We start from the raw sequence: 23965 nt of genomic DNA, 5'->3' as shown, positions 1-23965 counted from the left end.
AGACAGATGGGATAATTTAAGAAAAGCTGGCTGGAAACAAGCCAAGATAAGAAAGAGTAAAACTTCATGTGATTTATTTGGTAGCTGGGTGGTGCGCCCCCAACAGAGTCAACGAGTAAAAAACAACCAGCTATAGTTCAGTCTAGCCACGGCTACACAGTGAGACTCTTAAAACAAAACAAAACAGAGTGAATGATGGAGTCTTCTTCATAAGGGAAGTCACTGGATGTTCCGAGGACACTATCAATACCATGTAAAAATGACCTCAGGAAAACGATCAAAGTTCTTGCCGGCAGCAGCTCGGCCATCAGAGAGGACTGGATGAGGCTGGGCACTCCGCCCCCACAGGCAGGGGTGGGTGAGGCTGGGACACTAGGCCTCTCCAGGCAGGGGTGGGTGAGGCTGGGACACTAGGCCTCTCCAGGCAGGGGTGGAGACAGCTCAGCTCTCCCGGAAGGACCCTCTGCTTCTGAAGGCCAGGCTCCCGCTCTGGTCAGGGTGAGGGTTGGGGGCCATGCTGGAAGGCAGTGGCTGGCGTCTGCTGCCAAGGTGAGGCCCACCACACAGTGCGGATTTTCCCATTGTACTTTTAAGACAAGCTCTTGTGTCTATGGACATACCACTGTGATCTCATCTTACCTCAGAAGCTGAGCCAGTTTGAGCCTGGTTAGCACTTGGATGGATGAAAGAGTTTCAAGCAGTCCGGGATGACCGAAAGCTCGCAGTGTACCAGAAGCTGGCCTTGAGCTCCTTTCCCGCTTCCACCTCCCAAGTGTGAGAACTACTGGCAGGTGTGTTCACGTGTTCCTGCAGGTGTGTGCACATATGTGCATATGTTCTCAAATGTGTTCATGTATGTGTGTGCGTATGAACGTGTATGTGCGTGCGTGCGTGCGTGCGTGCGTGCGTGTGTGTGTGTGTGTGTGTGTGTGTGTGTGTTTTCTCCTTGGCTTTTCAAGACAGGGTTTCTCTGTGGCTTTGGAGCCTGTCCTGGAACTCACTCTGTAGACCAGACTGGCCTCAAACTCATAGAGATCCGCCAGCCTGGGCTACACTGTGAGTTTCAAGCAAGCCTGAACTACAGAGTGAGTGAGACTCTATCTTAAAACACAAATCAATAATAAATAAATAATAAACAAATCAATAAATAAAATAGCCAGACACCTTTGCACACACCTTTAATCCCAGCACTTAGGAGACAGAGGAAGGAATAGCCTGCCTGGTCTACAGAGTGAGTTCCACACCAGCCAGGACTACACAGTGAAACTCTGTCTCAAAAAAAATAAAATACAAACAAAAACAAGAGTGAAATCTTCACCTTGACTTGATGGAGCTAGGCACAGAGGACAGCTGGAGGAGGCTCGGAGCCCTGTCCCCAGTTTACAAAAAGCCACTCCTGTGGCTGGGGAAGTAGAACAGCCATATGGTAACAGCTTGGCTGGCATTGCAGCAGCTGAGGCAGAGAGAGCAGAACACACTGCCCTTTCCCGTTCATTGACAAGCTCCAGGGGTGGTTCGTCCTGGTCCCCATGGGTTGCCTGGGCTCAGCACCACACCCTGAGTGCAGCTGGGTGGGGCCAGAAGAAACACAGTGGGGTTGTTTACATTATCGTTTTTGTTGTTGTTTTATTATTATAAACTTCATAGGTAGCCAAATAGACTGATTTTTGTTTTGTTTTATTTTTCTGATTTTCTGTGTAGCACTGGCTGTCCTGGAACTCGCTCTATAGACCAGGCTGGTCTCGAACTCAGAGACCCTCCTGCCTCTGCCTCCTGGGTGTGTACAACCACGGCCAGCGAGACTGAATTTCTGATCCTCCTGTCTCTACCTCCCAATGCTAGGGCTGCAGGTGTGTGCACCATGTTGTTTACTGGGCACTGTGGTTCTGGAGGCTTCAAACACAGGGCCTCACACACTCCAAGCCAGCACCTTTTCAACCGAGCCACATCCCCAGTTGTGGAATGACTTGAAGTGACCTGACCTGTCAGTTCATCTGCCTTCCATTCTTCTGTCCTCAGCCTGTGTCCTGCTGGAAGCAGGGAGCTGTAATGTTAGAGAGATGGGTGTTTTCAGGTCAAAGACAGAGATGGGCCAGCCCAGCACTCCGGGGCTGTGAGACTCCTCTGCAGAGCTGTTTGCCCACCCAGCAGTGTTGTTTATGGGGCTATCCGTGAGCTGATTGGTTCTTTCTTGCTGCTCCATCTGGCCCTAACTGGCAGAGCTTCAGGCTTAACTTCCCCCTGAAAGGGCCATATGTCCTGCCAGCCCTGGGAGGCCTGAGAGTGATGGGGCAGGAGGCAGAAGAGAGCTAATTCCTTTCCTCCACTGTCCTGGCCGCCAGATCTGAAGCTCCCAGAACCCACCAGCGACTGCCTGCCTGGGTAGTATTGGGAGACCAGGAGGCCTCTTCCACACACACCCCTTAGTGATGTCACTGTCATAGCCTTCATTACCCAAGGGCCAGGTGTCCTAAGGAACCGAGATGGCACCTGCATGGGGTATGGGTTTGACAAGCCTAAACTGCAATCTTTTTTTTGTTTGTTTGTTTTTTGTTTTTTGTTTTTTTTGAGACAGGGTTTCTCTGTTAGTTTGTAGGCTGTTCTGGAACTCGCTCTAGGCTGGCCTCGAACTCACAGAGATCCGCTTGCCTCTGCCTCCCGAGTACTGGGATTAAAGGCGTGTGCCACCAACGCCCGGCTTTAAACTGGAATCTTAAAAAAAAAAAAAAAAAAAAAAAAAAAAGTATGTGTGCTGCCATTTCATGGTAGCGCACTCTTTTAATCCCAGCAGGCAGTGTCAGGCAGATCTCTGTTGAGTTCAAAGCCAGCCTGGTCCACAAAGTGGGTGCCAGGACAGCCAGGGCTGTTACACAGAGAAACCCTATCTCAAAAACAAAAGAAAGAGAGAAATAAATCTGTCTCCATAGGACAATCTGAGTCAGAAAAATACAAGGTGGATCCAGTTCACTGTGCTGTCACAGCTAGCAAGGAAGTTCTGAAGATGGATTGTGTCAGAGAGACTGGGGAGTATCTGCAAAGACTCCCACTGGACCCAGCACACCTGAGAACAACAACAGATTCAAACCAGCCAAACTCGGTGGTTTTATAACACCATTAAAAGATAACTGATAGCGGGTATCATGGCTCTTGCTTGCAATCCCAACTCGGAAGTGGAGGCAGCAGGCTCAAGAACAAGGTCGTCCTTAGAGTTCAAGGCCAGCCCTGGTTCCATTACCCCCTGTTTGAAAAGTGTGTGTGTGTGTGTGTGTGTGTGTGTGTGAGAGAGAGAGAGAGAGAGAGAGAGAGAGAGAGAGAGAGAGAGAGAGACAGAAAGACAGACAGACAGACAGACAGACAGATAGACCTCATCCGGTGAAGGCACATGAAGCACAAACCACCTGGTCTGAGTTTGATCCCAAGGTTTCGAGGGGGTGGGCAGCACTGACCGCAGACAGTTGTCCTCTGCCCTCCTTGGGTAAATTCAGGCCAGGTCTGGTTTATGTATGACTCTACCTCAAAATAGAACAAAAGGGCCTGGGTACCCACATGTGGGGGCATGTTCCTTTAAACCCAGCTCTCTGGAGGCAGAGATCTCTGAGTTCAAGGCCAGTGTAGTCAGTCTATGTAGTGGGACACTGTAGGCGGAGTTTTCCTGTCCCGACCGCCTGTTCCCAAATAATCACTCAGAGGCTTAATATAAATTATAAATGCTCAGCCTATAGCCCAGGCTTATGACTAACTTGCTCTAACATTTTTGTTTGTTTTTATTTATTTATTTATTTATTTTGAGACAGGGTTTCTCTGTGTAACAGCCCCAGCTGTCCTGAAACCAGCTCTGGAGACCAGGCTGGCCTTGAACCCACAGATATATGCTTGCCTCTGCCTCTTGAGTGCTGGGATTAAAGGTGTCTTTAATTAAAGGCCCCACCACCACCTAACCTCTGGTTCTAACATTTTAAGTTAACCCGCATTCGTTATTTATGCCCACGCCCTCGTTAGCAGGGCGGGGTCATCTCCTGTGCGCTCGGCGTCTGCTGGCAACTCCTCTGATTCTGCTCTCCTCCCCATCATTCTCACTTTGGCTTTCCCATCTAATTTCCAGCCCTTCTACAGGTCTGTCAGCTTTTTGTTAGCCAGTGAGAATAATATATATTTACAGTGTACAGGAGGACTATTCCACAGTGAGATCCAGCCTCAAAAACAAAAGGAACCCAGGCGTTGGTGGCGCACGCCTTTAATCCCAGCACTCGGGAGGCAGAGGCAGGCGGATCTCTGTGAGTTTGAGGCCAGCCTGGTCTACAGAGCGAGTTCCAGGACAGGCTCCAAAGGTACACAGAGAAACCCTGTCTCGAAAAAACCAAAAAACAAAACAAAACAAAACAAAAAAACAAAAGAAAGGGCATGCTGGCGTATATATGCCTCAGCTCTCCCCAAGTGACTCCAGCCAGCATGTGTCTGGAGTGTGACTGGGGCCCTGATTTGCTCATAGCTAAAAATAGGGACAGAAGCCTCCACTGGGGTTTGCTTGTTTGTTTGTTTGTTTGTGTTTTGATGAGGGGGCATCTCTCTTTGTAGCGCAGGCTGGCCTAGAATTTTCCGTCTCTCACCTCAGTTCTTAGCCAGCACACCTAGGTCCTCCCAAGTTCTGTTTTAGTTTCAGGGTGTTTTGTTTTGTTGTTTTATATTTTTGAGACAAGTCCCATATAACAGGTTGGTCTGGAACTCACCTCTCAAGTGCAGGGGTTACAGGGAGCTGGGGAGAGGGGAGGCCTGGGGCGTCAGCTGAAGAACATCTGGTTTACTGTTACAGCCAGAAGATCACTGTACTGCCATCCTCCAAACTCCAGAATCTGGCACCTTCTATTATATAACAGAGCTCCAGTTTTCAAGATGAAAATTCCAGAGATGGACCATGAATGTCCTTAGTCCTCTGAACTGTACAGCTAAAATGGTAATTTAAACTGTGTGTGTGTGTGTGTGTGTGTGTGTGTGTGTGTGTGTGTGTGCTCGCGATACATGTGTGCAGGTACAATAGGATGCCAGGGTATCAGATCCTCTGGAGCCAGTTGTGAGTAGCCTGGCTGGAAGAACAGCAAGTGTCTTTAACCAATGAGGCATCTCTCCAGTCCCTTAAAAAGATCACTAAGAAATTAGCAGAAATAGGGCTGGAGAGATGGCTCAGAGGTTAAGAGCACTGGCTGCTCTTCCAGGAGTCCTGAGTTCAATTCCCAGCACCCACATGGTGGCTCACAACCATCTGTAATGAGATTTGGTGTCTCCTTCTGGCCTGCAGGGGTACATGCCGACACAACACTGCATACATACATAATAAATCTTTTTTAAAAAGAAATTAAGAGAAATAGAGAAGTTCTCTGTGGACCAACACACACACGCACGCACGCACGCACGCACGCACGCACGCACGCACGCACACACACACAAATTGTGGACAGCTTGCTGGAGTCGGTTGTCCTGATGTCAGGGTTGCCAGCCAGAGAGCCTTTACCACCCGTCCACCTCACGGGTCATAAGATGGTCAGTTTTAGAGCTCAGGGTGGTCTCATGTGCCTGCAATACCCACATTCAGGAAGCAGAGGCTAGAGGGTCAGGAGTTTGAGGCCAGCCTGGTCTACATAGACCGTTCCAGGCTAGACCCAGGCAAAAGATGACTACAAAATCATCACTAACTGACTCGCAGAATCCAGGACTCAAGAGAGAAGATCCAGCAGGCTGTAAGTTGGGGCCATTTCCTGGACTCTGCTTTTCTCCCCTTGGCACGGGGTTTGATGTCTTGGAGGACATGGGACCAGGCAGGTGAGGGCAGAGGCCAAGGCGTGGTCACCTACAGAGTCCACCCTGCCTGCCTTGCCTGGTCGGGGGGGACCACCAGACTCCTCGGTGCAGACAAGTCAGAGCTTCACCCCGCTCGCCAGGTGCGGGCGAGGCTTGCTGCGTGGGTGCGCGCGCGAGCGCGTGTGCTGGGAGCCCATCAGGCACCGCCGCCGAGTACCCCCTACCCTACCCCCTACCCCCTACCCCACCCTCCTGCGCTGGCGAGCTTTAACGGGGCCCTGCGGCACAGATGGCTCTTCCCCGGAGCCTCAGTGTGGGTGGGAAGAGGCACGCGCTGCAGGCTCGCAGAGCTATTCTCGGTGTGTGAAGGGCGATGTGGGAAGAGGTGAAGCCCAGGGCGTCTGCTGAGTTTAATCTGGGTTATTGTCGCGGGACGCAATGTCTGCATCCGCTGCGCCCCAGCTCCTAGCGGTCAGCTGCGCCGCCGAGGCGCTGCCCGTAGGGGGCGCCGCTCCCAGCTGCTCCGGCCCCTGACCTGGCACACTGGGTTCAAAGACCCAAGGGGTACGGGGTGGGGGGGACTGTAAGGCCCACGCCAGACATCTTCACACATTTCCAGCCTGGCGAGACTCCCACCCGGGCAGGGCCCCAAGAACCCAGTCCTTGGCTTTGCCCTGGGCTCCAGGCCTCAGCCGCTCTACTACAGCCCGGCCACCAGGCCGGATTAAATGCATCCTTTATTTTGTTTTCCTTTGGAGACAGCGTTTCTCTGTGTAGCCCTGGCTGTCCTGGAGCTCACTCTGTAGAGCAGGCTGGGCTCGAACTCAGGTCTGCTTCCCCGGTGCTTGCAGTAAAGGCGTGGGCTGCACTGCCTGGCTCTGTTTTGTTTTTGAATTCTTTTTTTGTTTGTTTTTCGAGACAGGGTTTCTCTGTGTAGCTTTGGAGCCTATCCTGGCACTTGCTCTGGAGACCAGGCTGGCCTCGAACTCACAGAGATCCGCCTGCCTCTGCCTCCCGAGTGCTCCCTACACAACCAACGCCCGGCTTATTTTTTAACTAACTTTATTTATATATACTTTCTTTTGTTTGTTTTTGGAGGAAGGGTTTCCATATATAGCCTTGTTTACCTGAAATTCTAAATTCTTTTTGAGTTTTTTTGCATATATATATATATATATATATGTTTATTTCAGCCAAATTTCCCGTCCCCCTCTCCTCTCCTCTCCTCCTCCCCCATCTACTCCTCCGAAGCTCCATCCAAATTATTCGTGTGTTCTCGATGTATAACAGGTATATGAATTGCTTGATGTATGTTGTGGATTTGTTTGTTTCCAGATAGGATTTCTCTGTGTCGCCCTGGCCATTCTGTTCCAGGCTGACCTCAAACTTGGAGATACGCCTCCCTCTGCTTCCTAAGTGCTGGCATTAAAAGCGAGCGCCACCGCCCCACTGCTGCGCTTAAAATACATTTCTTTTTGTTTTTTCGAGACAGGGTTTCTCTGTGTGGCTTTGGAGCCTATCCTGGCACTCTCTCTGGAGACCAGGCTGGCCTCGAACTCACAGAGATCCGCCTGCCTCTGCCTCCCGAGTGCTGGGACTAAAGGCGTGCGCCCCCACTGCGGGGTTTAGGAAAGATTTTGTTGACTTTCCCCGTTCCTGTTGGCTGTGGGCCCTGGCCTCGGGGGTGAGCCCCTCTCGGTACGGTCTGCAGTTGGTGCAGCCTTTACAGAAGCCCAGCAGATGAATGCAGCGGACACGGTGACCCAGGGGACACGGGGGACTCTCAAGGCCTCCTGGAGGCCGCAGCCCACTGCCACTGTTTTGGTGGCTCTCCTGCCGATCAGAATCAGAGTAGGTCGGTATCAGACCTGCAGGGTGCCTGACCCGTGACCCTGTGGACGGCAGCTGGAGAAACACTGTCCTGGGGGGGACCCGCAGGTGGGCGTCTTGCACACCCAGAAAACGCTCAACGAGCTGACCGCACCCGCGAACCCGCGGCGCGCGCCTCCGTGCGTCCCGCGCAAGCGCGGCACAGCCGCCCTTCTCTCCGCCGCCCGCCAGACGCCCCGCCCTGGGCGCAACCCTCGCGCGTGCGTCCCGGCGCCGTCCTCAGGCACTGCGGAGGACGCCCAAGGTGGAGCGCGGGTCCTGCGGAGGGGGCGGGGCCACGCAGCCCGGAAGAGACGCCGCGCCGCGCACGCCCTTTCCTTTCCGGCCTCCGCCTCGGACCCTGCAGCCGCCGCGGTGAGTCGCTCCGGGCCCGGGTCCTATCGGCGTCCATCCGGGCCGTGGCGCGGCCGTGGCGGGCCTGCGCCCTGGCGGGGACACGGGGGCCGCCCGCCTCGCCCTCCCTCCCGCCGCCGCCTCGCCGGGGGCCCCAGGCCCGGGGCCGCAGTGCTGGCGCGCGGGACGGACGGACGGACGGACGGGCTGGCGCGCACGGCGCCCGGGCGGCGGGGACGGAGGCGCGGGGCGGGAGGGCCGCAGGCCGGGGGTCGGCGCCCCCTTCGGGGAAGGGGTTCGGGGGCGCAGCACGCCCCTTGCCCTCCGTCCTCTGCGTCACGGGAAGCGGTGCAACCCTAGGAGTGTCCGTCGCTCCTGCTGGCCCCCGAGTGTCGCCGCGGCAGGGTCTGTGTCCCCGTCTCCCCCGACACTTGCGGCCAAGCTGTGGCATCAGCCCGCTTCCGGCTGGCTCAGCGCGCCGGCGCGTCTGGTCCCCTGCAGCCGTGCTCTGGACGCCCGTGAACCTGCCCTGCTGTCGCTTTAGTTTCCACTCTGGCGACAGGTTGCGTCCTGGAACCCTGGGCGCCGGGCTGCCCGAGTTGTCTGTTGTTTTCCTTTAAGGGACACTGTCACGGGACTGAGACCAACCAGGCTGGCCTCCGACCGGCGCGCACGCGTCTGCCGGCCTCTGCCTTCCGCGAGCTGGGGTTGCCCTGGGCCAGCCATGTGCTTCTCGTGATCGCTTCTTTGTTGTAGATGTTGATGCCCAAAAAGAACCGGATCGCCATCTATGAACTCCTGTTTAAGGAGGGGGTGATGGTGGCCAAGAAGGATGTCCACATGCCCAAACACCCCGAGCTGGCAGACAAGAACGTGCCCAACCTTCATGTCATGAAGGCGATGCAGGTATGGAGGGCCTCACAGATGCGGGCTGGGCTGCTAGGGGGAGGAAACGTGTCCCCTCGGGGCAAGGGCGGAGGCCAGGCCTCTTGGTCTGTCTTCCTATCTGCTTGCCCAAAAGGACCCTTCAGGCTTGGGACGCCTGACCTCCAGGGATCTCTCGGCCTTGGCCTGCTTACTGCATGGCTGCTCTGCTCCACGTTGGTCTGCTGGTTAGCTGTGTGTTAACTAACAGTGGTCCTGTCCTGCAGTCGCTGAAGTCGCGAGGCTATGTGAAGGAGCAATTTGCATGGAGGCATTTTTACTGGTATCTCACCAACGAGGGCATCCAGTATCTACGGGATTACCTCCACTTACCTCCGGAGATCGTGCCTGCCACCCTGCGCCGTAGCCGTCCTGAAACTGGCAGGCCTCGGCCCAAAGGTATGGGTTCCAAATACCACACAAGCCTTAGAAACTTAGAAAGTGTTAAAGAGTGAGCAGGGTTAGGGTCTCTTGGACAGCTTTTGGTCCTCCGGTCTCAGCCTCGGTGTGCTGGGTTTACAGGTGTGTGCCAGCACTCCCCCGCCCAGAAATGCTTTTAGAGTACATTGGTGCCAAGTCCTGGAATGTCTGAACTGAATGAGATGGCATTAAGCTCAAGTAGTTTTCTTGTCTAAGCCCTTGCTTCCCTGCTTGTCTACATGTCCAGATGCTGTGGCAGGCGCTGGGTGACTTGTTCTTAGGCAAAAGTAGAGCTGTCTGTAAAAGAAAGGAAGTGTCCTGTGCATTTCCTTTGCAAGAGGAACAGAGTTAGAAGTGTGTCTGAGGTTTTGTGTTGTGCCTGGGACTCTGAAGTAGCTGGAGACTGAGGTGACAGGGTTAGGAGGTTGCTGGAGCACAGGCGCTTGGTGCACACAGAAGTACCCGAGAGCTACTAGTCCTTAGTGGGCTGTGTCGTCAGGGCCCAAGGGGTCTCTGGACCTTCAGAGCCACTGGGCGAAACCTGGGTCTGCCATACTCGGGTACTGCGGAGCTAGTGGAGGCACACACCTTTAATTACAGCATTTGGGAGGAAGAGGCACTGTTGGAATTTCAGGACAGCTGGAGCTGCACAGGGAGATTTTGTGAGTCCCACAAAAATCACGAAATGAAGAAAAGGTTTGGTAGTTGGGGTGTGGTGGCTTTAATCCCCCGTTCACCCAGGAAGGAGAGGCAAGCTGGCTAGACTCTGCCTTCAAAAAAATTGCATTTGAAGTGAATATGTGCTAAGTAAGTGGCTTGGGGTAACGTGCAGGAGGCGTGTGGGTATCCTGTGGCAATTTGAAAGTTGGGTCTTCCCTCCAGGGAATCTGGGGTCAAGTTCAGGTCCCAGGATTTCATAGCATCTTTTATGAGCTAAACTACCACTGGCTGCTTGGTTCTGGTTTGTTTTGGGATTCTCTGGAGACCAGGCTGGCCTTGGATTTATTCTGCCTCCAAGCACTGCCTGGCCTGTCTGTTTTAGTCAAGATGTGAAGAATCCAAACTGTGACAGTGACAAGTCTGGCTGTTCTCACAGGGCCTGAGGAATCGATGCCCTCACAGTCCGTGCTTTCCAGTGACAGCCACACGCACACTGCACTGCCAGCTTTTCCTGCTCTACTCAACTCCTGCCTTGTGCTCATGGTACGCTTTTGTTTCTGAAGGTCCAGAAGGTGAGCGACCTGCAAGATTCACAAGAGGGGAGGCAGACAGAGACACCTACAGGAGGAGTGCTGTGCCCCGTGAGTATCTCCTCTCTGCCTGGGGTTGAGTCCAGGTTTTCAGCTCCCCTGGGTGGGCTGCAGTCCTTGGTGTGGGAATTGGAGACTGGCCAGTGTGTTGGGGCACTGAAGACCTGTCCTCAACAGAGCTGACCTCTCAGAGGGAGAGCAGCATGCTTTCTGTCGCCTGACCCCTCCATAGGAACTGTCTTTTGAGTAGAGGAAGTCCTTGCCTTGAGCCAGAGTAGCAGGTGTTTGTTCACCAATGGGTGTGTGTTGGGTGCCTGCTGTGTGAAGGTCTTGGCACTGCACTTTTATTTAGTGGTGGGGGAGGCTACTGTAGTTTGCTGTTGTGCAGAGACAGCTTTACAGAGGTGAGGATTAAAGCTCACCTTGGAAGAGCCAGGTGAACGAGCTCTCAGGGGAGGAACATTGCAGACTGAGGAATGTGGGGGAGCCCGGGACAAAAGGGTATGGGCCACACTCTCTTCCTTGCACCTTTCTGCATTCTGTGTACTTGGAAGTGAACACATGGACTTCCTCAGCTCCCTGTCAGGGGAAATTCAAGTGGGGACCCTGGTTCAGAGGGCGGGAAGTAGCCAGCAGCAGGCTGTGCTATGAAGGGGACAGAGGAGTCCCCCATTTGCAATGCTCACTGGAGCTGTGTTTGTTCTGTTGACCCTGGCTCCTCACACAATGGGTGGGAGCTGAGTTACAGTGCACAACCTACGATTAATGAAACGTTATTTGGCTGTTTCTGCATTATATTTAGCGTAACTTGTCACTTTACCGTCTAGCCTCCTTGAGCACAGATACTTTACATTACTTTTCCCTTCCCTCTTTGAAGTGTGACGTGTCATGCTTCACAGTTCCAGGCATACACCCTGCTATCCTTACGTCTGCTGCTTTCTCATTCTGGAAGCTACATTTATTTCCTCACTGCCCTGATCTTCATGCTGAGCTTCCTCTGCTAGCTTTGGTCTTTTGTGGTCAGAGCGGCTTTCCTAGAGGAGGGAGTGAGGGGGGTGGTTAGTGAGCTGGGAAGGGTGACTGGAGGGTCTGAGAGGGGAGGAAGCAGAGACCAGCCGTGGATTTCCACTACTAGTATGCTGTGCTTGCGACTCGGTGGGGTGACCTCTCCTGCACGTGTGGGCTCTGTGCCTTGTCTTCCTTACCGCCCACACCAGAGATGCGATCTTAAGACAACTCTACACCTCTCTTTCCAGCTGGTGCCGACAAGAAAGCTGAGGCAGGAGCTGGCTCAGCCACAGAATTCCAGTTTGTGAGTATCTGTTTGCTTTTCATAGTCACTGCCGCATGGGGTAGCCTAGTGGGTTAGTGGGTTCTGGGGGGTGTGACACCCTCTTCCCCCGGGATCAGTCTTGTAGTGGAACACAGTGTGCAAACTTTGAATTCATGCTGATCTCATGTTGGTACCTATGCATGCTAGATGGTTTTGACCCAGTCTCTTAATTGGTTTTGTGAAGTTTGAGATTGAATTAAACATTGGAGATTCTGTGGGTCCCAGAGTAGAATTGCTCCAGAATCACATTACCTTCAGGTCTCATCTTGGTTTCTCTGAAATGGGGACAACTATAATGCCATTATACAGGCTCTTGTAGACGAGCTACTCCAGGCTGTAGTCTCTAGAGTCCCTGTGGCAGGGCATCACAGACAGTTGCACTGTATAGAATGGTATGTAGGCTGTGGACCCCAGAGCTGGGGCCTTCCATGTGTCTAAACACTGGGTTAGCCATCCCAACCGCATTCTAACAATGGGGAAACAGACTGAAAAGTCAAAGGTCCCACAGTCAGTAAGGGGTGAGACTTACTGGGGTATAATGGTCTGTGCTCCTCTGACTTGTTTAGTTTTGTGGGTGTCTACAGTGAGGCCTGGGAGCTAGAAATCCTAGAGACAGAGCTAGGCCTGGTGCTAATGATCTTGTGCTTTGTCTCTTGCAGAGAGGAGGCTTTGGTCGTGGACGTGGTCAGCCGCCCCAGTGACCTTGAAATTATTTGAATAAACTTTGAGAAAAATGTGCCCGCTTTGTTGTATAGCCTAAAAGGGACTGGTTTAAGGGCAGTTCGTGAGTTGATGTGACCTTGACACCTCCTCAAGTGTAACACCTGGTTTGGGCTAGAGTAGGAACCACCCAGCTGTCTACACACACACACACACACACACACACACACACACACACACATACACACACATCCCAATGTTGTGGGTATGGCTGTTTGTCTAGAATGAGAGGCCAGGGAATCAAAACCTGACACTGACAGACTTGAAAGTGCTGCCCTGAGGACTTGGGAAGCCTGGGGAGAGAATGGATGGCAGCTTTCTGGGGAGATAAGTGTTACTGTGTTTGAACACCAGGTAAGAGGCCCATTTTCCTGGTCACCTGCACACAGCTCACTGTGGGCCAGAAGAGAGTTCAGGTGTGGTTTAGGCTTCCATCCTTGGTCTGCAGGTCAGTCACTGGCCACCCATAGATAGGTTGGGGAGGCTGGCAGAGCAGACACAGTACAGTTTCAAAGCTGCACTGTTGGGGAACATTTTTAGGTGTGTGTGTGTGACTTTTTATGCTTCATTTGTTTAACTCTGAAGCTGTGTTCATTGAAACACTAGGTGATCTTAATAAAAGAGCTGACTGACCTTTGAGTGAGGCAAGAGCAAGGACAGACAGGGCTGGCAGACAGTATGAGAGGACAAGTTAAGAAAAACTGGCTAGAAACAAGCTAAGGCCAGGCATTCATAAGGCTTCATGTGTAGTTTATTTGGGAGCTGGATAGTCGCTCCTCAAAAGAGCCAAAGTAAAATCACCGCATCCCTAAGTCCATCCTAGGGTTTGGAGAGCTAGGGCTGGAATTCAGAGCTGTAGTTGGTCTTGGTTACCTGCAGAGTCCTGGTAGTCCTTGGTAATTTTGGCCACTAGGTGGCAGTTGGTGGTGTCTCGAGTTGTAGCTTTCTGTTGACCCCAGCAGTGGTGTTTGTGTTCATATTGTTTGGGATTGTTTAATCTGGACTTTTTTAGGGGGTGTCAGCAGCTTCTGGCCTTGTGTCCTACCTAGGCCAGCCTGTAAATGGGTTTCCTCCACAGCCTTGGTTTTTCTCTCCCTAAAGTGCTACTTTTTGAACTGGGGCTCTGCAGACCTCATGAAGCCCTGCTCTAACTCACGTGCTCACCCTGAGGAGTACGCATCATGCCTTGGCTTTCTCTCCTTGAAACAATGGTGCACATCCTTAATCCCAGCACTAGGGAGCTAGAGGCAGCTGGATACATCTCGATTTTGTCTATTAGTGAAACCAGGGTCTTGCTCTGCCCTCAGCCTCCTCTCCCTGTGTAGTGAGAACAGGCACAGTGAGAACAGGCATGGCACATTAGACCCAAGATCCCCCTGCAGGCCACAAGGGAATCTGTTACTTTGGTGACTGGCTTGTCCCTTGCTAGTCATTTCTGAGGGGCTCAGGGATAAGTGTTCCGAATAAGCAGACTCAGATGGCTATGTCCAAACTTCTAGAAATGGAGGGCAGGGAGGTGGGGTGGTGAACTTGGCCAGGGCAGACTTGTGTAAGGTCACTCAGGATGAGTTAGGAGCAGCAAGAGACATGATTGGGTGAGGGGAGTTGCCACCAGGCCTGATGATCTCAGTTCAGTCAACTTCTCTTGGTGAAAGAAGCAGCAGCTTGTGGAAAGTTGTCCTTGAGCTCCACACAGGCACTGTACGTGTTTGTCCACTCCGTTCATACGGTAAACATTTAAAAACCTTACATGTTCAGGGGCTAGAGAGATGGCTACTACTCAGAGGACCCAGGTGGGACACAACCACACCGTCCTAAACATGTACAATCTCATCTAAAAATAAGTTGGGAAAAAGAAGTCTGGCAGTGGTGGTGCATGCCTTTAATCCCAGCACTTGGGAGGCAGAGGCAGGCCTGGTCTACAGAGTGAGTTCCAGGACACAGGACAACCAGGATTATTTCACAGAGAAACTGTCTCATCTCAAAAATACCCCAAAATTTAAATTTTTTTTTAAATGCAGTATTGTTTTCACAGATGTACATAACTATTTGCCAATTTAAAAAACAAAAAAGCACTGGTGAGGTGACTGGGGACAGAGTGTTTGCTTTTCATCTGTAAGAACCAAGAGGTGCCTTACAAATGCCTAGAACCTAGAGCCAATCAGGGGACCTGAGGCCCTGCTCCGGTCTCTGTGCACACACGGAAAATCTTCTGTTTGGGCTTTAGGTGTGTGTGTTGTTTTAAGACAGAATTCACTGTGTGGGCCAGAGTGGCCTCTGCAGTGCTGGGATTATATAGTGCGGCCAACCTTTTTTTCTTTTTTGTTTTGGGTTTTCGAGACATGGTTTCTCTGTGGCTTAGGAGGCTATACTGGAATTAGCTCTTGTAAACCAGGCTGGTCTCGAATTCAGAGATCCGCCTGCCTCTGCCTCCTGAGTGCTGGGATTAAAGGTGTGCACCACCACTGCCTGGCCCAATAGATAATTTTTAAAAAACAAAAACTTGAGTAATACAGAAGTGAGAAAAGAATTTTTTTAGTCCCCATACTAACAGGCTGACCTTGAACTCGTCCTCTCCCTATACTGCTCAAGTGCTGGGACTATAGGTCTGGGATTCCAGGCGGGGAGTGGGGGAGGGAGGTGGGGCTCCACATAAGCACAGGGGGTCTCAGAATCGGGAACAAAGCTGGGGGTTGCTCCGGGGCTGCTCTGGGCACTGAGAGGTCACAGTAAAAGACTGGTAAAAAACAGCAGCTGTGGTGCAGTGAAAAATGTTAGCAAGAAAGGAAGGGAAATCCATTTTCTCAGGTTTAGAAAGGAGGCTGGACAGAATGAGGCCATTGGTGGGGAGGGGGATGAGAATTGTTTGGCAGTTCCAGTGCAGGGAAGCCCAGAGGCCACTGCTGTTGAGAGCTGCTTTACTGGAGCCTGTGATAAATGCATGGCCCGCGTCCAGGGGAACCGCCACTTGAGCAATCAGCCTGCCTGGGTGATGGGCACATCAAAGAGGCCATTGTGAGGGAAAGGGCATCTTTTGTTTTAAGATTTATTTATTTATTATGTATACAGTGCTCTGCTGGCATGTATCTCTGCTGGTTAGAAGAATGCACCAGATCTCATTACAGATGGTGTGAGCCACCATGTGGTTGCTGGGAACTCAAGACCTCTGGAAGAGCAGGCAACCCTCTTAATCCCCAAGCCAGAAGAAGAATCAACATTTTTAGAGATTTATTTCTATTTTCTGGGTATGTGTGTATCTGCCTGTATGCAACACCTCATGTGTGGTGCCTACAGAATCCAGATGTTACATCGCCCAAACTGAGCCACCAGATAGGGATAAGCATTCTTAACTGCTGAGCCATCCATCTACTCCTTCCCACTTTGAAACAAGGTTTCATGTAGCCAAGAACGGCCTTGAGGAGTTCCTCATCTTCCGGCCAGATTACAGAATTGTGCTGTTAGCCAGTTTATGTGGTGTTTAGGATGGAACCTAGAGCTTCAAGAATACTAGGCAAACACTGCCAAATAAGCTACACTTCCAGTTCTCATTATAGTTTTAATTTCTAACGTCCAATGCCTGCTGATCATTGCATATTTTCTTGTAAAATATCTATTTAACTACTGAGTGTGTGTGTGTGTGTGTGTGTGTGTGTGTGTGTACACCTCTGATGTCCTGGAACTTGCTATATAGATCAGGTTATCCTAGAACTCACAGAGATCCTCCTGCCTCTGTTTCCCCAGTGCTAGGACTAAGGAGTGTGCCAACTCATAAGGTGAATGTTTAATGCAGGGCTGGGACCCAGCCCATTGCACATGGTAGATAAATCCCCAGTCCTCATGACCTTTCTTTGTGCCTGAATAAGTCACAAGAGAGCATGGATTCCTTGAAATTGGAAGTATGGGTGCTTGTAAATCAGCACATGTGGGTCCTGAAAATGCAGCCTGGGTCCTCTCCAAGAGCAAAGAATGCTCCTAAACCCAATTCACCTCTCAGGCCAGACCTCTCTATTTAATTTTATTGCTGTTTGGCTTGCATGTATGTCTGTGTGAAGGTGTCAGATCCCCTGGAACTGGATCCACAGACAATTGTTCTCAGCCATTTCTCCAGCCCTTTTTTATTTATATATTGGTTTTTCGAGACAGGGTTTCTCTGTGGCTTTGGAAGGTGTCCTGGAACTAGCTCTTGTAGACCAGGCTGGTCTCAAACTCACAGAGATCCACCTGCCTCTGCCTCCCGAGTGCTGAGATTAAAGGCGTTAATCACAATACTTAAAGCAAAGTTCAGGTGAACTCTGTGAGTTCCAGGCCAGCCTGGTCTATAGAGCAAGTTCCAGGACTGCCAGGGTTACATAGAGAAACTCTGTATCAAGACAAACAAACAAAGGTTACTATGTATGTGGACACATAGTCATAGAGTATATGTGAGTACATGTTGAGTTGAAAACAGTTGGTTCTCTCCTTTTACTGAGTGGATCCAGGGAGCTAACTCAGGTTGTCAGGCTTTGTGGTGGATGCCTTTACTTACTGAATCATCTCTTGGGCCCCTCTAGACTGTTAATGATTATACTAAATACACTGATTAAAATAGGTAATAAGGGCCAGCTAGATGGCCCAGTAAGGTTATTTACAGCCAAGCCTGACCACTTGAGTTCAGTATCCTAGTCCTACATGGTGGGAGAGAAACAATTCACACAAGTTGCCCTCTGACCTTCACACAAGCATCATCACACACACACAGACACACAGACACACAGACTTTGGGATTTTTACCGATAAGTCTTTTTTGCGGGTTTGTTTTTGTTTTTTTGAGACTGGGCTTCTCTGTGTAGCCCTGGCTGCCATCCTGGAGTGCTGGGATGGGATTAAAGGCGTGTGCCAGCACTGTCAGTCAGTCCCTTGGGATAAACCTCGCATATCCAAAGGGTTAGTGCATGGTAATGGGGCTGGGGTTGGTGCAGGAAAGCGGAACCTCACTTTCACGTCCTCCAAGAGGGTCACCCCAACACATACTCACTGCCAGAAACGATGTTTCATGCTTTAGGTACGTGTGCTGCACACACACGCGCGCTCGCACACACACACGCACACGCACGCGCGCGCACACACACGCACGCACTCGGTTTCTCCTTTTCCTTCTGCTCTCCTGTTCACCTTAGGAGTTGCATTTGTTTCTCTTTCCCTTTTGCAGGCAGGCAAGTGGTCTGCCCCTGGACGGCGTTTGCCGTCTTTTGCACAATTAATGACCGCAGGGCGCACATAGCTTCTGACGACCACCGGCCGACTGCGCAGAGCAAACCCGCGCCTCGCCCCCTGCGGACCCCCGGGTCTGCGGCGAGGCACCCACGTCCACTCACGTCGGCCGGGCGGGCGGGCGGGCGGCGCGACCTTGGGGAGGGGGGTCAGCCTGGGACGCTCACCCGTTGACCTCGGGGGCGGGGGGCTCTGCTTCCTGCCCTGCGGCGCCCGCGGGACGTCGGGGTGGCGCCCACGCGGCCGCGGCTCGCCGGGCTTCCGCCGTGCGCAGCCCTACGCCGTCGGCGTAGCGGGCGCGCGGGTCCCGCCGCCCTGGGCGCAGATGGCGCGTTTTGCGCCGGGCGCGCGCGATTCCCGAACGCCGTCTGCGCCGCGCACGCGCGTGGTCCGCGGTCCCGTGCCCCTTACGCGCTGACGCAGCGCGGCCCAAAATGGGCGGCGCGGTCGTCGTCGGGGGCGGCGGCGGCAGAGGGGCGCGGCGGTGGCGACGGCGGCCCGTGAGCGCGGCGCAGGGCCTGGGCCGGGGGCAATGAGGCTGGCCGCCGCGGAGCGGTGTAGCGGACACACACCCCTCCTCCCCGCCTCGGGCGAGCCGGGGCGCGCGCGCGCGCGCGCGCGGCCGTCCGCTGCAGGCCGCCCTCCCTCCCCGCTCGCCCGCCCGCCCGCCCGCCCGCCCCGGAGGCCCCGGAGGCCCCGCACGGCTCCCACCCGGGCCCGGAGGATGATGAAGCTCAAGTCGAACCAGACCCGCACCTACGACGGCGACGGCTTCAAGAAGCGGGCCGCGTGCCTGTGCTTCCGCAGCGAGAGCGAGGAGGAGGTGAGCGAGCCGCCGGGGCGAGCCGCCGGGGCTCCCCACGGGCTTCCCGGGGCGACGCGCGGGCCGGAGGCCGGGGCAGCGCTCTCGGCGGCCGCGGCGCCTGTCAGCCCGGCACACGTGCGCGAGGCGCGGGCGGGAGAGCGGCCGGCCTTTGTGGGGAGCCGAGCGGGCGAGCCGGCGGGCGAGCGGGCGGGCGGGCGAGCGGGCGAGCGGGACGGAGGGTCCCGGGCGCTGTGCACTCGCCGGACGCAGCCGTTTGAATCTGACGTTGAGCTGTTGAGGCCGTGTGGTGGAGCCCGCAAAGAAAAAAGCACACTGGATCCAGCTGTGTGTGCGCGCGTGTGTGTCAGTGTGCGTGTGTGACTCAGTGTGTGTGTGTGTGTCAGTGTGCGTGTGTGAGTCAGTGTGCGGGTGTGAATCAGTGTGTGTGTCAGTGTGCGTGTGTGAGTCAGTGTGTGTGTGAATCTGTGTGTGAATCAGTGTGTGTGTGTCAGTGTGCGTGTGTCAGTGTGCGTGAATCAGTGTGTGTGAATCAGTGTGTGTGTGTCAGTGTGCGTGTGTGAGCCAGTGTGTGTGTCAGTGTGCGTGTGTGAATCAATGTGTGTGTGTCTGTGTGGGGTGTGTGCGTGTGTGAGTCAGTGTGTGTGTGTCAGTGTGTGTGAGTCAGTGTGTGTGTGTCAGTGTGCGTGTGTGAATCAGTGTGTGTGTGTCTGTGTGGGGTGTGTGCGTGTGTGTCAGTGTGCGTGTCAGTGTGTGTGAGTCAGTGTGTGTGTGTCAGTGTGCATGTGTGAGTCAGTGTGTGTGAGTCAGTGTGTGTGTGTCAGTGTGCGTGTGTGAATCAGTGTGTGTGTCTGTGTGTGTCAGTGTGAGTGTGTGAATCAGTGTGTGTGTGAATCAGTGTGTGTGTCAGTGTGTGTGAGTCAGTGTGTGTGTCAGTGTGCGTGTGTGAATCAGCGTGTGTGTGTCTGTGGGGTGTGTGCATGTGTGTGGGGTGTGTATGTGTGTGTGCGTATCTGTGTGTGTATGTGTGTATGTGTGTTGCGGTGTGTGTATCTGTGTGTGGGGTGTGTATCTGTGTGTGTGTATGTGTGTATCTGTGTGTGTATGTGTGTATGTGTGTGCGTATCTGTATGTGTGTATGTGTGTATGTGTGTGTGTATCTGTGTGTGTGTGTATCTGTGTGTATCTGTGTGTGTGTGTGTATCTGTGTGTGTATATGTGTTTGTGTGTGCGTATCTGTGTGTGTGTGTATCTGTGTGTGTATCTGTGTGTGTGCGCGCGTATCTGTGTGTGTGTATCTGTGTGTGTATCTGTGTGTGTGTGCGCGTATCTGTGTGTGTGTATCTGTGTGTGTGTATCTGTGTGTGTGTGTGTATCTGTGTGTGTGTATCTGTGTGTGTGTATCTGTGTGTGTGTGTGTATCTGTGTGTGTGTATCTGTGTGTGTGTATCTGTGTGTGTGTATCTGTGTGTGTATCTGTGTGTGTGTATCTGTGTGTGTGTGTGTGTGTGTGTGTGTATCTGTGTGTGTGTATCTGTGTGTGTGTGTGTGTGTATCTGTGTGTGTGTGTGTCTGTGTGTGGGGAGAACCGGAAAATGCCATAAACATTACTAAGGTCTTTACCCTGACACTTTTCTGTTGTGCACTGTTAAGATAACTTGTAGGAAATGCTAGGGAAATGGAAAATTTTAGAATCTCTTTCTTTTTGCTTAAGGGACTTAAAAAAAAATCTCAGCTTCACAAAGCCGTTTCTGTGGTGATGAAGGGAATTGAGAAAAGGCGCGTGCTTTGTAAATCCACAGGATGGCTGCTTTGGGAATTGATGAGCTGCCTGTGGGAAGGCATTTCTGTCGTGTGCATGGGGTAAGGTGGCAGTTAGCTTGAAAACAGTGAAGGGCAGCCACCGTCGGCGTGGGCTGCAGTGCAGTCAGTGCCTCCCTCGGGTTGAAATGGGGGAAAGGAACTTGACCCGTTAGTTTTGAAAAGCCGCAAGCCGCGATGAAACAGGCAGATGGATTGCCGGGAGTCACCGGCCAGAGATATTTAGATGGAGGAGGGAATTTAAATGACGGCCTGAAGGAAATCAGTGAAAGCGGTCATTGTCCTGTTGAGGGATTGCTTGCGGCGCTTACAGCCAAAACAGTTGGGAAATGTATACTTTGTTACTTTGCCTTTATTACAAAGATCCTTAAAAGAGATGCTTTGTAAGCTGGTCGGTTTTAGGATACATTCTTAAGTAAAAGTGTCATTGATGAGTGTTGTAGAGGCTTTGTTCTCGCCATTATCACATGGGAAGGCAGTCCCTCTGGGACAGTTAACTGGAGGGAGAACTAATTATCATAATGACGTGCCTTACCACAGTACTGTGGTTAAGTCTGTACCCCAGTTATAGTGGAAGGTGTGTAATTTAGTCACATGAATGCAGCAAGACTTAAGATCATCCAAGAGCTTGAAAACAGGAGTAAATACTGGGAACTTAAGATCCTAAGCAGAAATCGGGCATTGGTGGCCCACGCCTTTAGCCCCAGCACTCGGGAGGCAGAGGTAGGCGGATCTCTGTGAGTTCGAGGCCAGCCTGGTCTCCAGAGCGAGTGCCAGGATAGGCTCCAAAGCTACACAGAGAAAAAACAAAAAAGTTTTATGATGGACCGACTGCAGCCTTGGTATCCAGGCTTATTTGCATGTTGTGGCCACCGATGGCCTTGTGCAGGTCAGACCAGGTATGGGACTTGATTTTTTTTTTTTATTTTTACAAAATTATAATTTCACATATCAATCCCTTCTCCCTCTCCGAGAGATTTGGTTTTTAGGAGCTTGGAATTGTAAATGGTTACAAGAAGAATTAAAGCATTTGCTTGATGGTGGAGATTGCTTTGTTGAATTTCATTTTGCACGTTGGTCAATGAGCAGAGCAAACATGCTAATCTTGAATTACTGATTCAGTGGGTACTCTAGTCATAGTTTGGTAAGAACAACAGTGTTAATGGACACAGGCTGGTGTTAGAGACACAAACTGGCAGAGCCCACTGAGGTGCAAGCCTCTGTTAGGTGGGATTTGTGGGTCACCACTCGGTGAGTGTACAGGTCTGTCTCTGCCCAGAGGGTTTTGATAGTCTCTTAGTTTGGAGGGAGTTTGGACCACAAAGTGATCTCTAGGGTACTCTTTAACTCTCAGATTATATAATTGTGTTGGAAGGGAAGTGATTGGTTGTGTTCTCAGTAGATGTGCCAGAGACTGAAAGTGTTAGCTGCCACCATTGTGGGGAAAGTGAAATTCACACTTAAGAGGGCATTCAGCCCAATTTTATTACTCTTTTTAGTTGGTGCTGATGGCTTTAATCAGAATTGTTTATAGAATATCATTAGTGCAATGCTACAGTAATGTAAGTGTAACCAGGACCATGATTTTTAAATTTAATTAACCAGTGTCAAGAAACATATGATAAGAGATTAAAACATTAAAGAAACAATTGACCAAAAATCACTGAGCCGCAGGAAACTATAGCTATAGGTCCAGCAGTGAGAACAGCAGAAACAGATGCATTTAGTGAATGGGTGTCGATAGAGCTGACACAGTTATGGTGCCGACCATGCTGCCCCAAATGACTGCTGCTCTCAGCAGCTGGTCCCAGCCCTGGGCTCGATGCAGCTGAATGCTGTGCTCATGGAAACTCGGGTGTGTTTAGCTCTGTGTTTGTTTAGGGTTGTCATTCTTGTCATTGTGGGACTTAGTTCACTATGAAACTCCCATTCAAAGAGGATGGCGCGTGTGTGTGTGTGTGTGTGTGTGTGTGTGTGTGTGTGTGTGTAGAGAAGCTTTTCAAATACTAGAGAAAGATGGCAAATGCATGTCATGAAGGAAATGCCTGCTTAGTTATGTGCCCAGGCCAACCAGAAAGGCTGAACAGCTACTGTAGGACTTTGCACATAGACACCTCCTAGTGTTTTCAGATTTGTAACATCCCATTTATAGGAGACAAAATAATGGGTCATTCATTATGTGGGTGGCATAGGAGACCAAGTGAGATCGTAATCCAGGACTTCTTTTTGTTTGTTTTGGTTTGAGACACATTGGCCTTAAACTCCTGATCTTACTTTCTCTACTTCTTAAGTGCTGGAAATACATGCCCAGCTGAAATACTTAAGATATTTCCTCTTGCCGGGCATTGGTGGCGCACGACTTTAATCCCAGTCCTTGGGAGGCAGAGGCAGGCGGATCTCTGTGAGTTCGAGACCAGCCTGGTCTCCAGAGCGAGTGCCAGGACAGCCTCCAAAGCCACAGAGAAACCCTGTCTTGAAAAACAAAAACAAAACAAAAAGATATTTCTTCTCCTTCTCCCCCTTCAGTGCTGAGAATTGAACCTGGAGCCTCTTGATGCTGTCTAAACAAGTGCTCTACCACTAACCCACATCCACAACCTGTGGTTCTGGTTTACACTGAAATCTTGACTTTTGTATTTTTGAATGAGTTAGGTAATGCAGTTCATCTTAGAGCCATCCCAGAAGAGTCGTCTTCTCCACTCTTCTCTTTGGAGCCTTGGTAGGGGAGGGCTGTTTTGTCCTCTGTCCCTTTAGTGGGGGGACTGAGGAGTGTGGCTCTGGCTTTTCCAACAGTTGTGATATAGTAAGAAATTACCAGTACAGAGTCAGGTAGAAATATAAGGGTATTTAATAGGGAAAAGCCTTACTTACAGAGCGAACCAGCCAGCCGGTGGTAGTCTGTACAGCAAGAAGCAAAGAGAAAGAGAAACAGAAAACGCAGTCCCCCTACTCACTCTGACCACGCCCTCACAAGCCCTCAGGTACTCTTGTAGCCAGCCCCTAAGAAGGCGTGGCTACAGCTTCCCCTACATTGTGATCTCTCGGAATGGACAGTAGTGGACACTGACCTCTGAGAAAGGTCAGCGATGCTGAATGCACACCAGGTGACTTTCCAGTGCTTGGGAGAGTCAGGGCAGCCATTACCTAAAGGTCTGCACTAGCCCAATGAGTCTTTTGTTGTTGTTCTGTTTTACTTTGTTGAGACAGGGTTTCTCTGTGCAGCCCTGGCTGTCCTGGAACTCACTCTATAGACCAGGCTGTCCTCAAACTCAGATATTCACCTGCCTCTGTCTCCCAAGCTCTGGATTTAAAGGTATGCACCAGCACCGCCTGGCACAGTCCTGTGAGTCAGTTAGATGTGGGGTGTGTGCGTGTGCGTGTGTGTGTGTGTGTGTGTGTGTGTGTGTG

The 23965-nt window shown here is 51.8% G+C and overlaps 2 protein-coding genes across 4 annotated transcripts in view; both read left to right on the top strand.

Annotated features, from left to right (window-relative positions):
* The first annotated feature begins 7883 nt into the window (after window positions 1–7883).
* Rps10 (ribosomal protein S10) lies at window positions 7884–12681 on the top strand. The gene is made up of 6 exons (XM_027389007.2): window positions 7884–8037; window positions 8773–8922; window positions 9168–9339; window positions 10584–10661; window positions 11867–11922; window positions 12603–12681. Exons 2-6 carry the CDS (start codon window positions 8773–8775, stop codon window positions 12642–12644), a joined length of 498 nt encoding a protein of 165 aa, XP_027244808.1. The 5' UTR covers window positions 7884–8037; the 3' UTR covers window positions 12645–12681.
* Window positions 12682–18355: 5674 nt separating this feature from the next.
* Window positions 18356–23965, top strand: part of LOC103158569 (diphosphoinositol polyphosphate phosphohydrolase 1) — a 47110-nt gene continuing 41500 nt past the window's right edge. Inside the window, exon 1 of one of the 3 annotated variants that reach the window (XM_027389004.2) lies at window positions 18356–18736. In XM_027389004.2, the coding sequence (XP_027244805.2) occupies window positions 18446–18736 (291 nt within the window). In that variant the 5' untranslated portion in view covers window positions 18356–18445. The remainder of the gene's footprint in view (window positions 18737–23965) is intronic. The other 2 variants (XM_027389005.2, XM_027389006.1) reach the window with 2 other exon arrangements.

The sequence above is a fragment of the Cricetulus griseus genome (assembly GCF_003668045.3).
Source record: "Cricetulus griseus strain 17A/GY chromosome 1 unlocalized genomic scaffold, alternate assembly CriGri-PICRH-1.0 chr1_0, whole genome shotgun sequence".
Taxonomy (NCBI): domain Eukaryota; kingdom Metazoa; phylum Chordata; class Mammalia; order Rodentia; family Cricetidae; genus Cricetulus; species Cricetulus griseus.
Note: the sequence above shows the minus strand (reverse complement) of the source record. Positions and strands in the feature narration are given on the sequence as shown.

Coding starts and splice junctions, on each gene's coding strand:
- Rps10 (XM_027389007.2), top strand. CDS start 8,773: ATGTTGATGCCCAAAAAGAACCGGATCGCCATCTATGAACTCCTGTTT. Junction 9,340..10,583: donor TGGCAGGCCTCGGCCCAAAG/GTATGGGTTCCA, acceptor TTGTTTCTGAAG/GTCCAGAAGGTGAGCGACCT. Junction 10,662..11,866: donor CAGGAGGAGTGCTGTGCCCC/GTGAGTATCTCC, acceptor CTCTCTTTCCAG/CTGGTGCCGACAAGAAAGCT.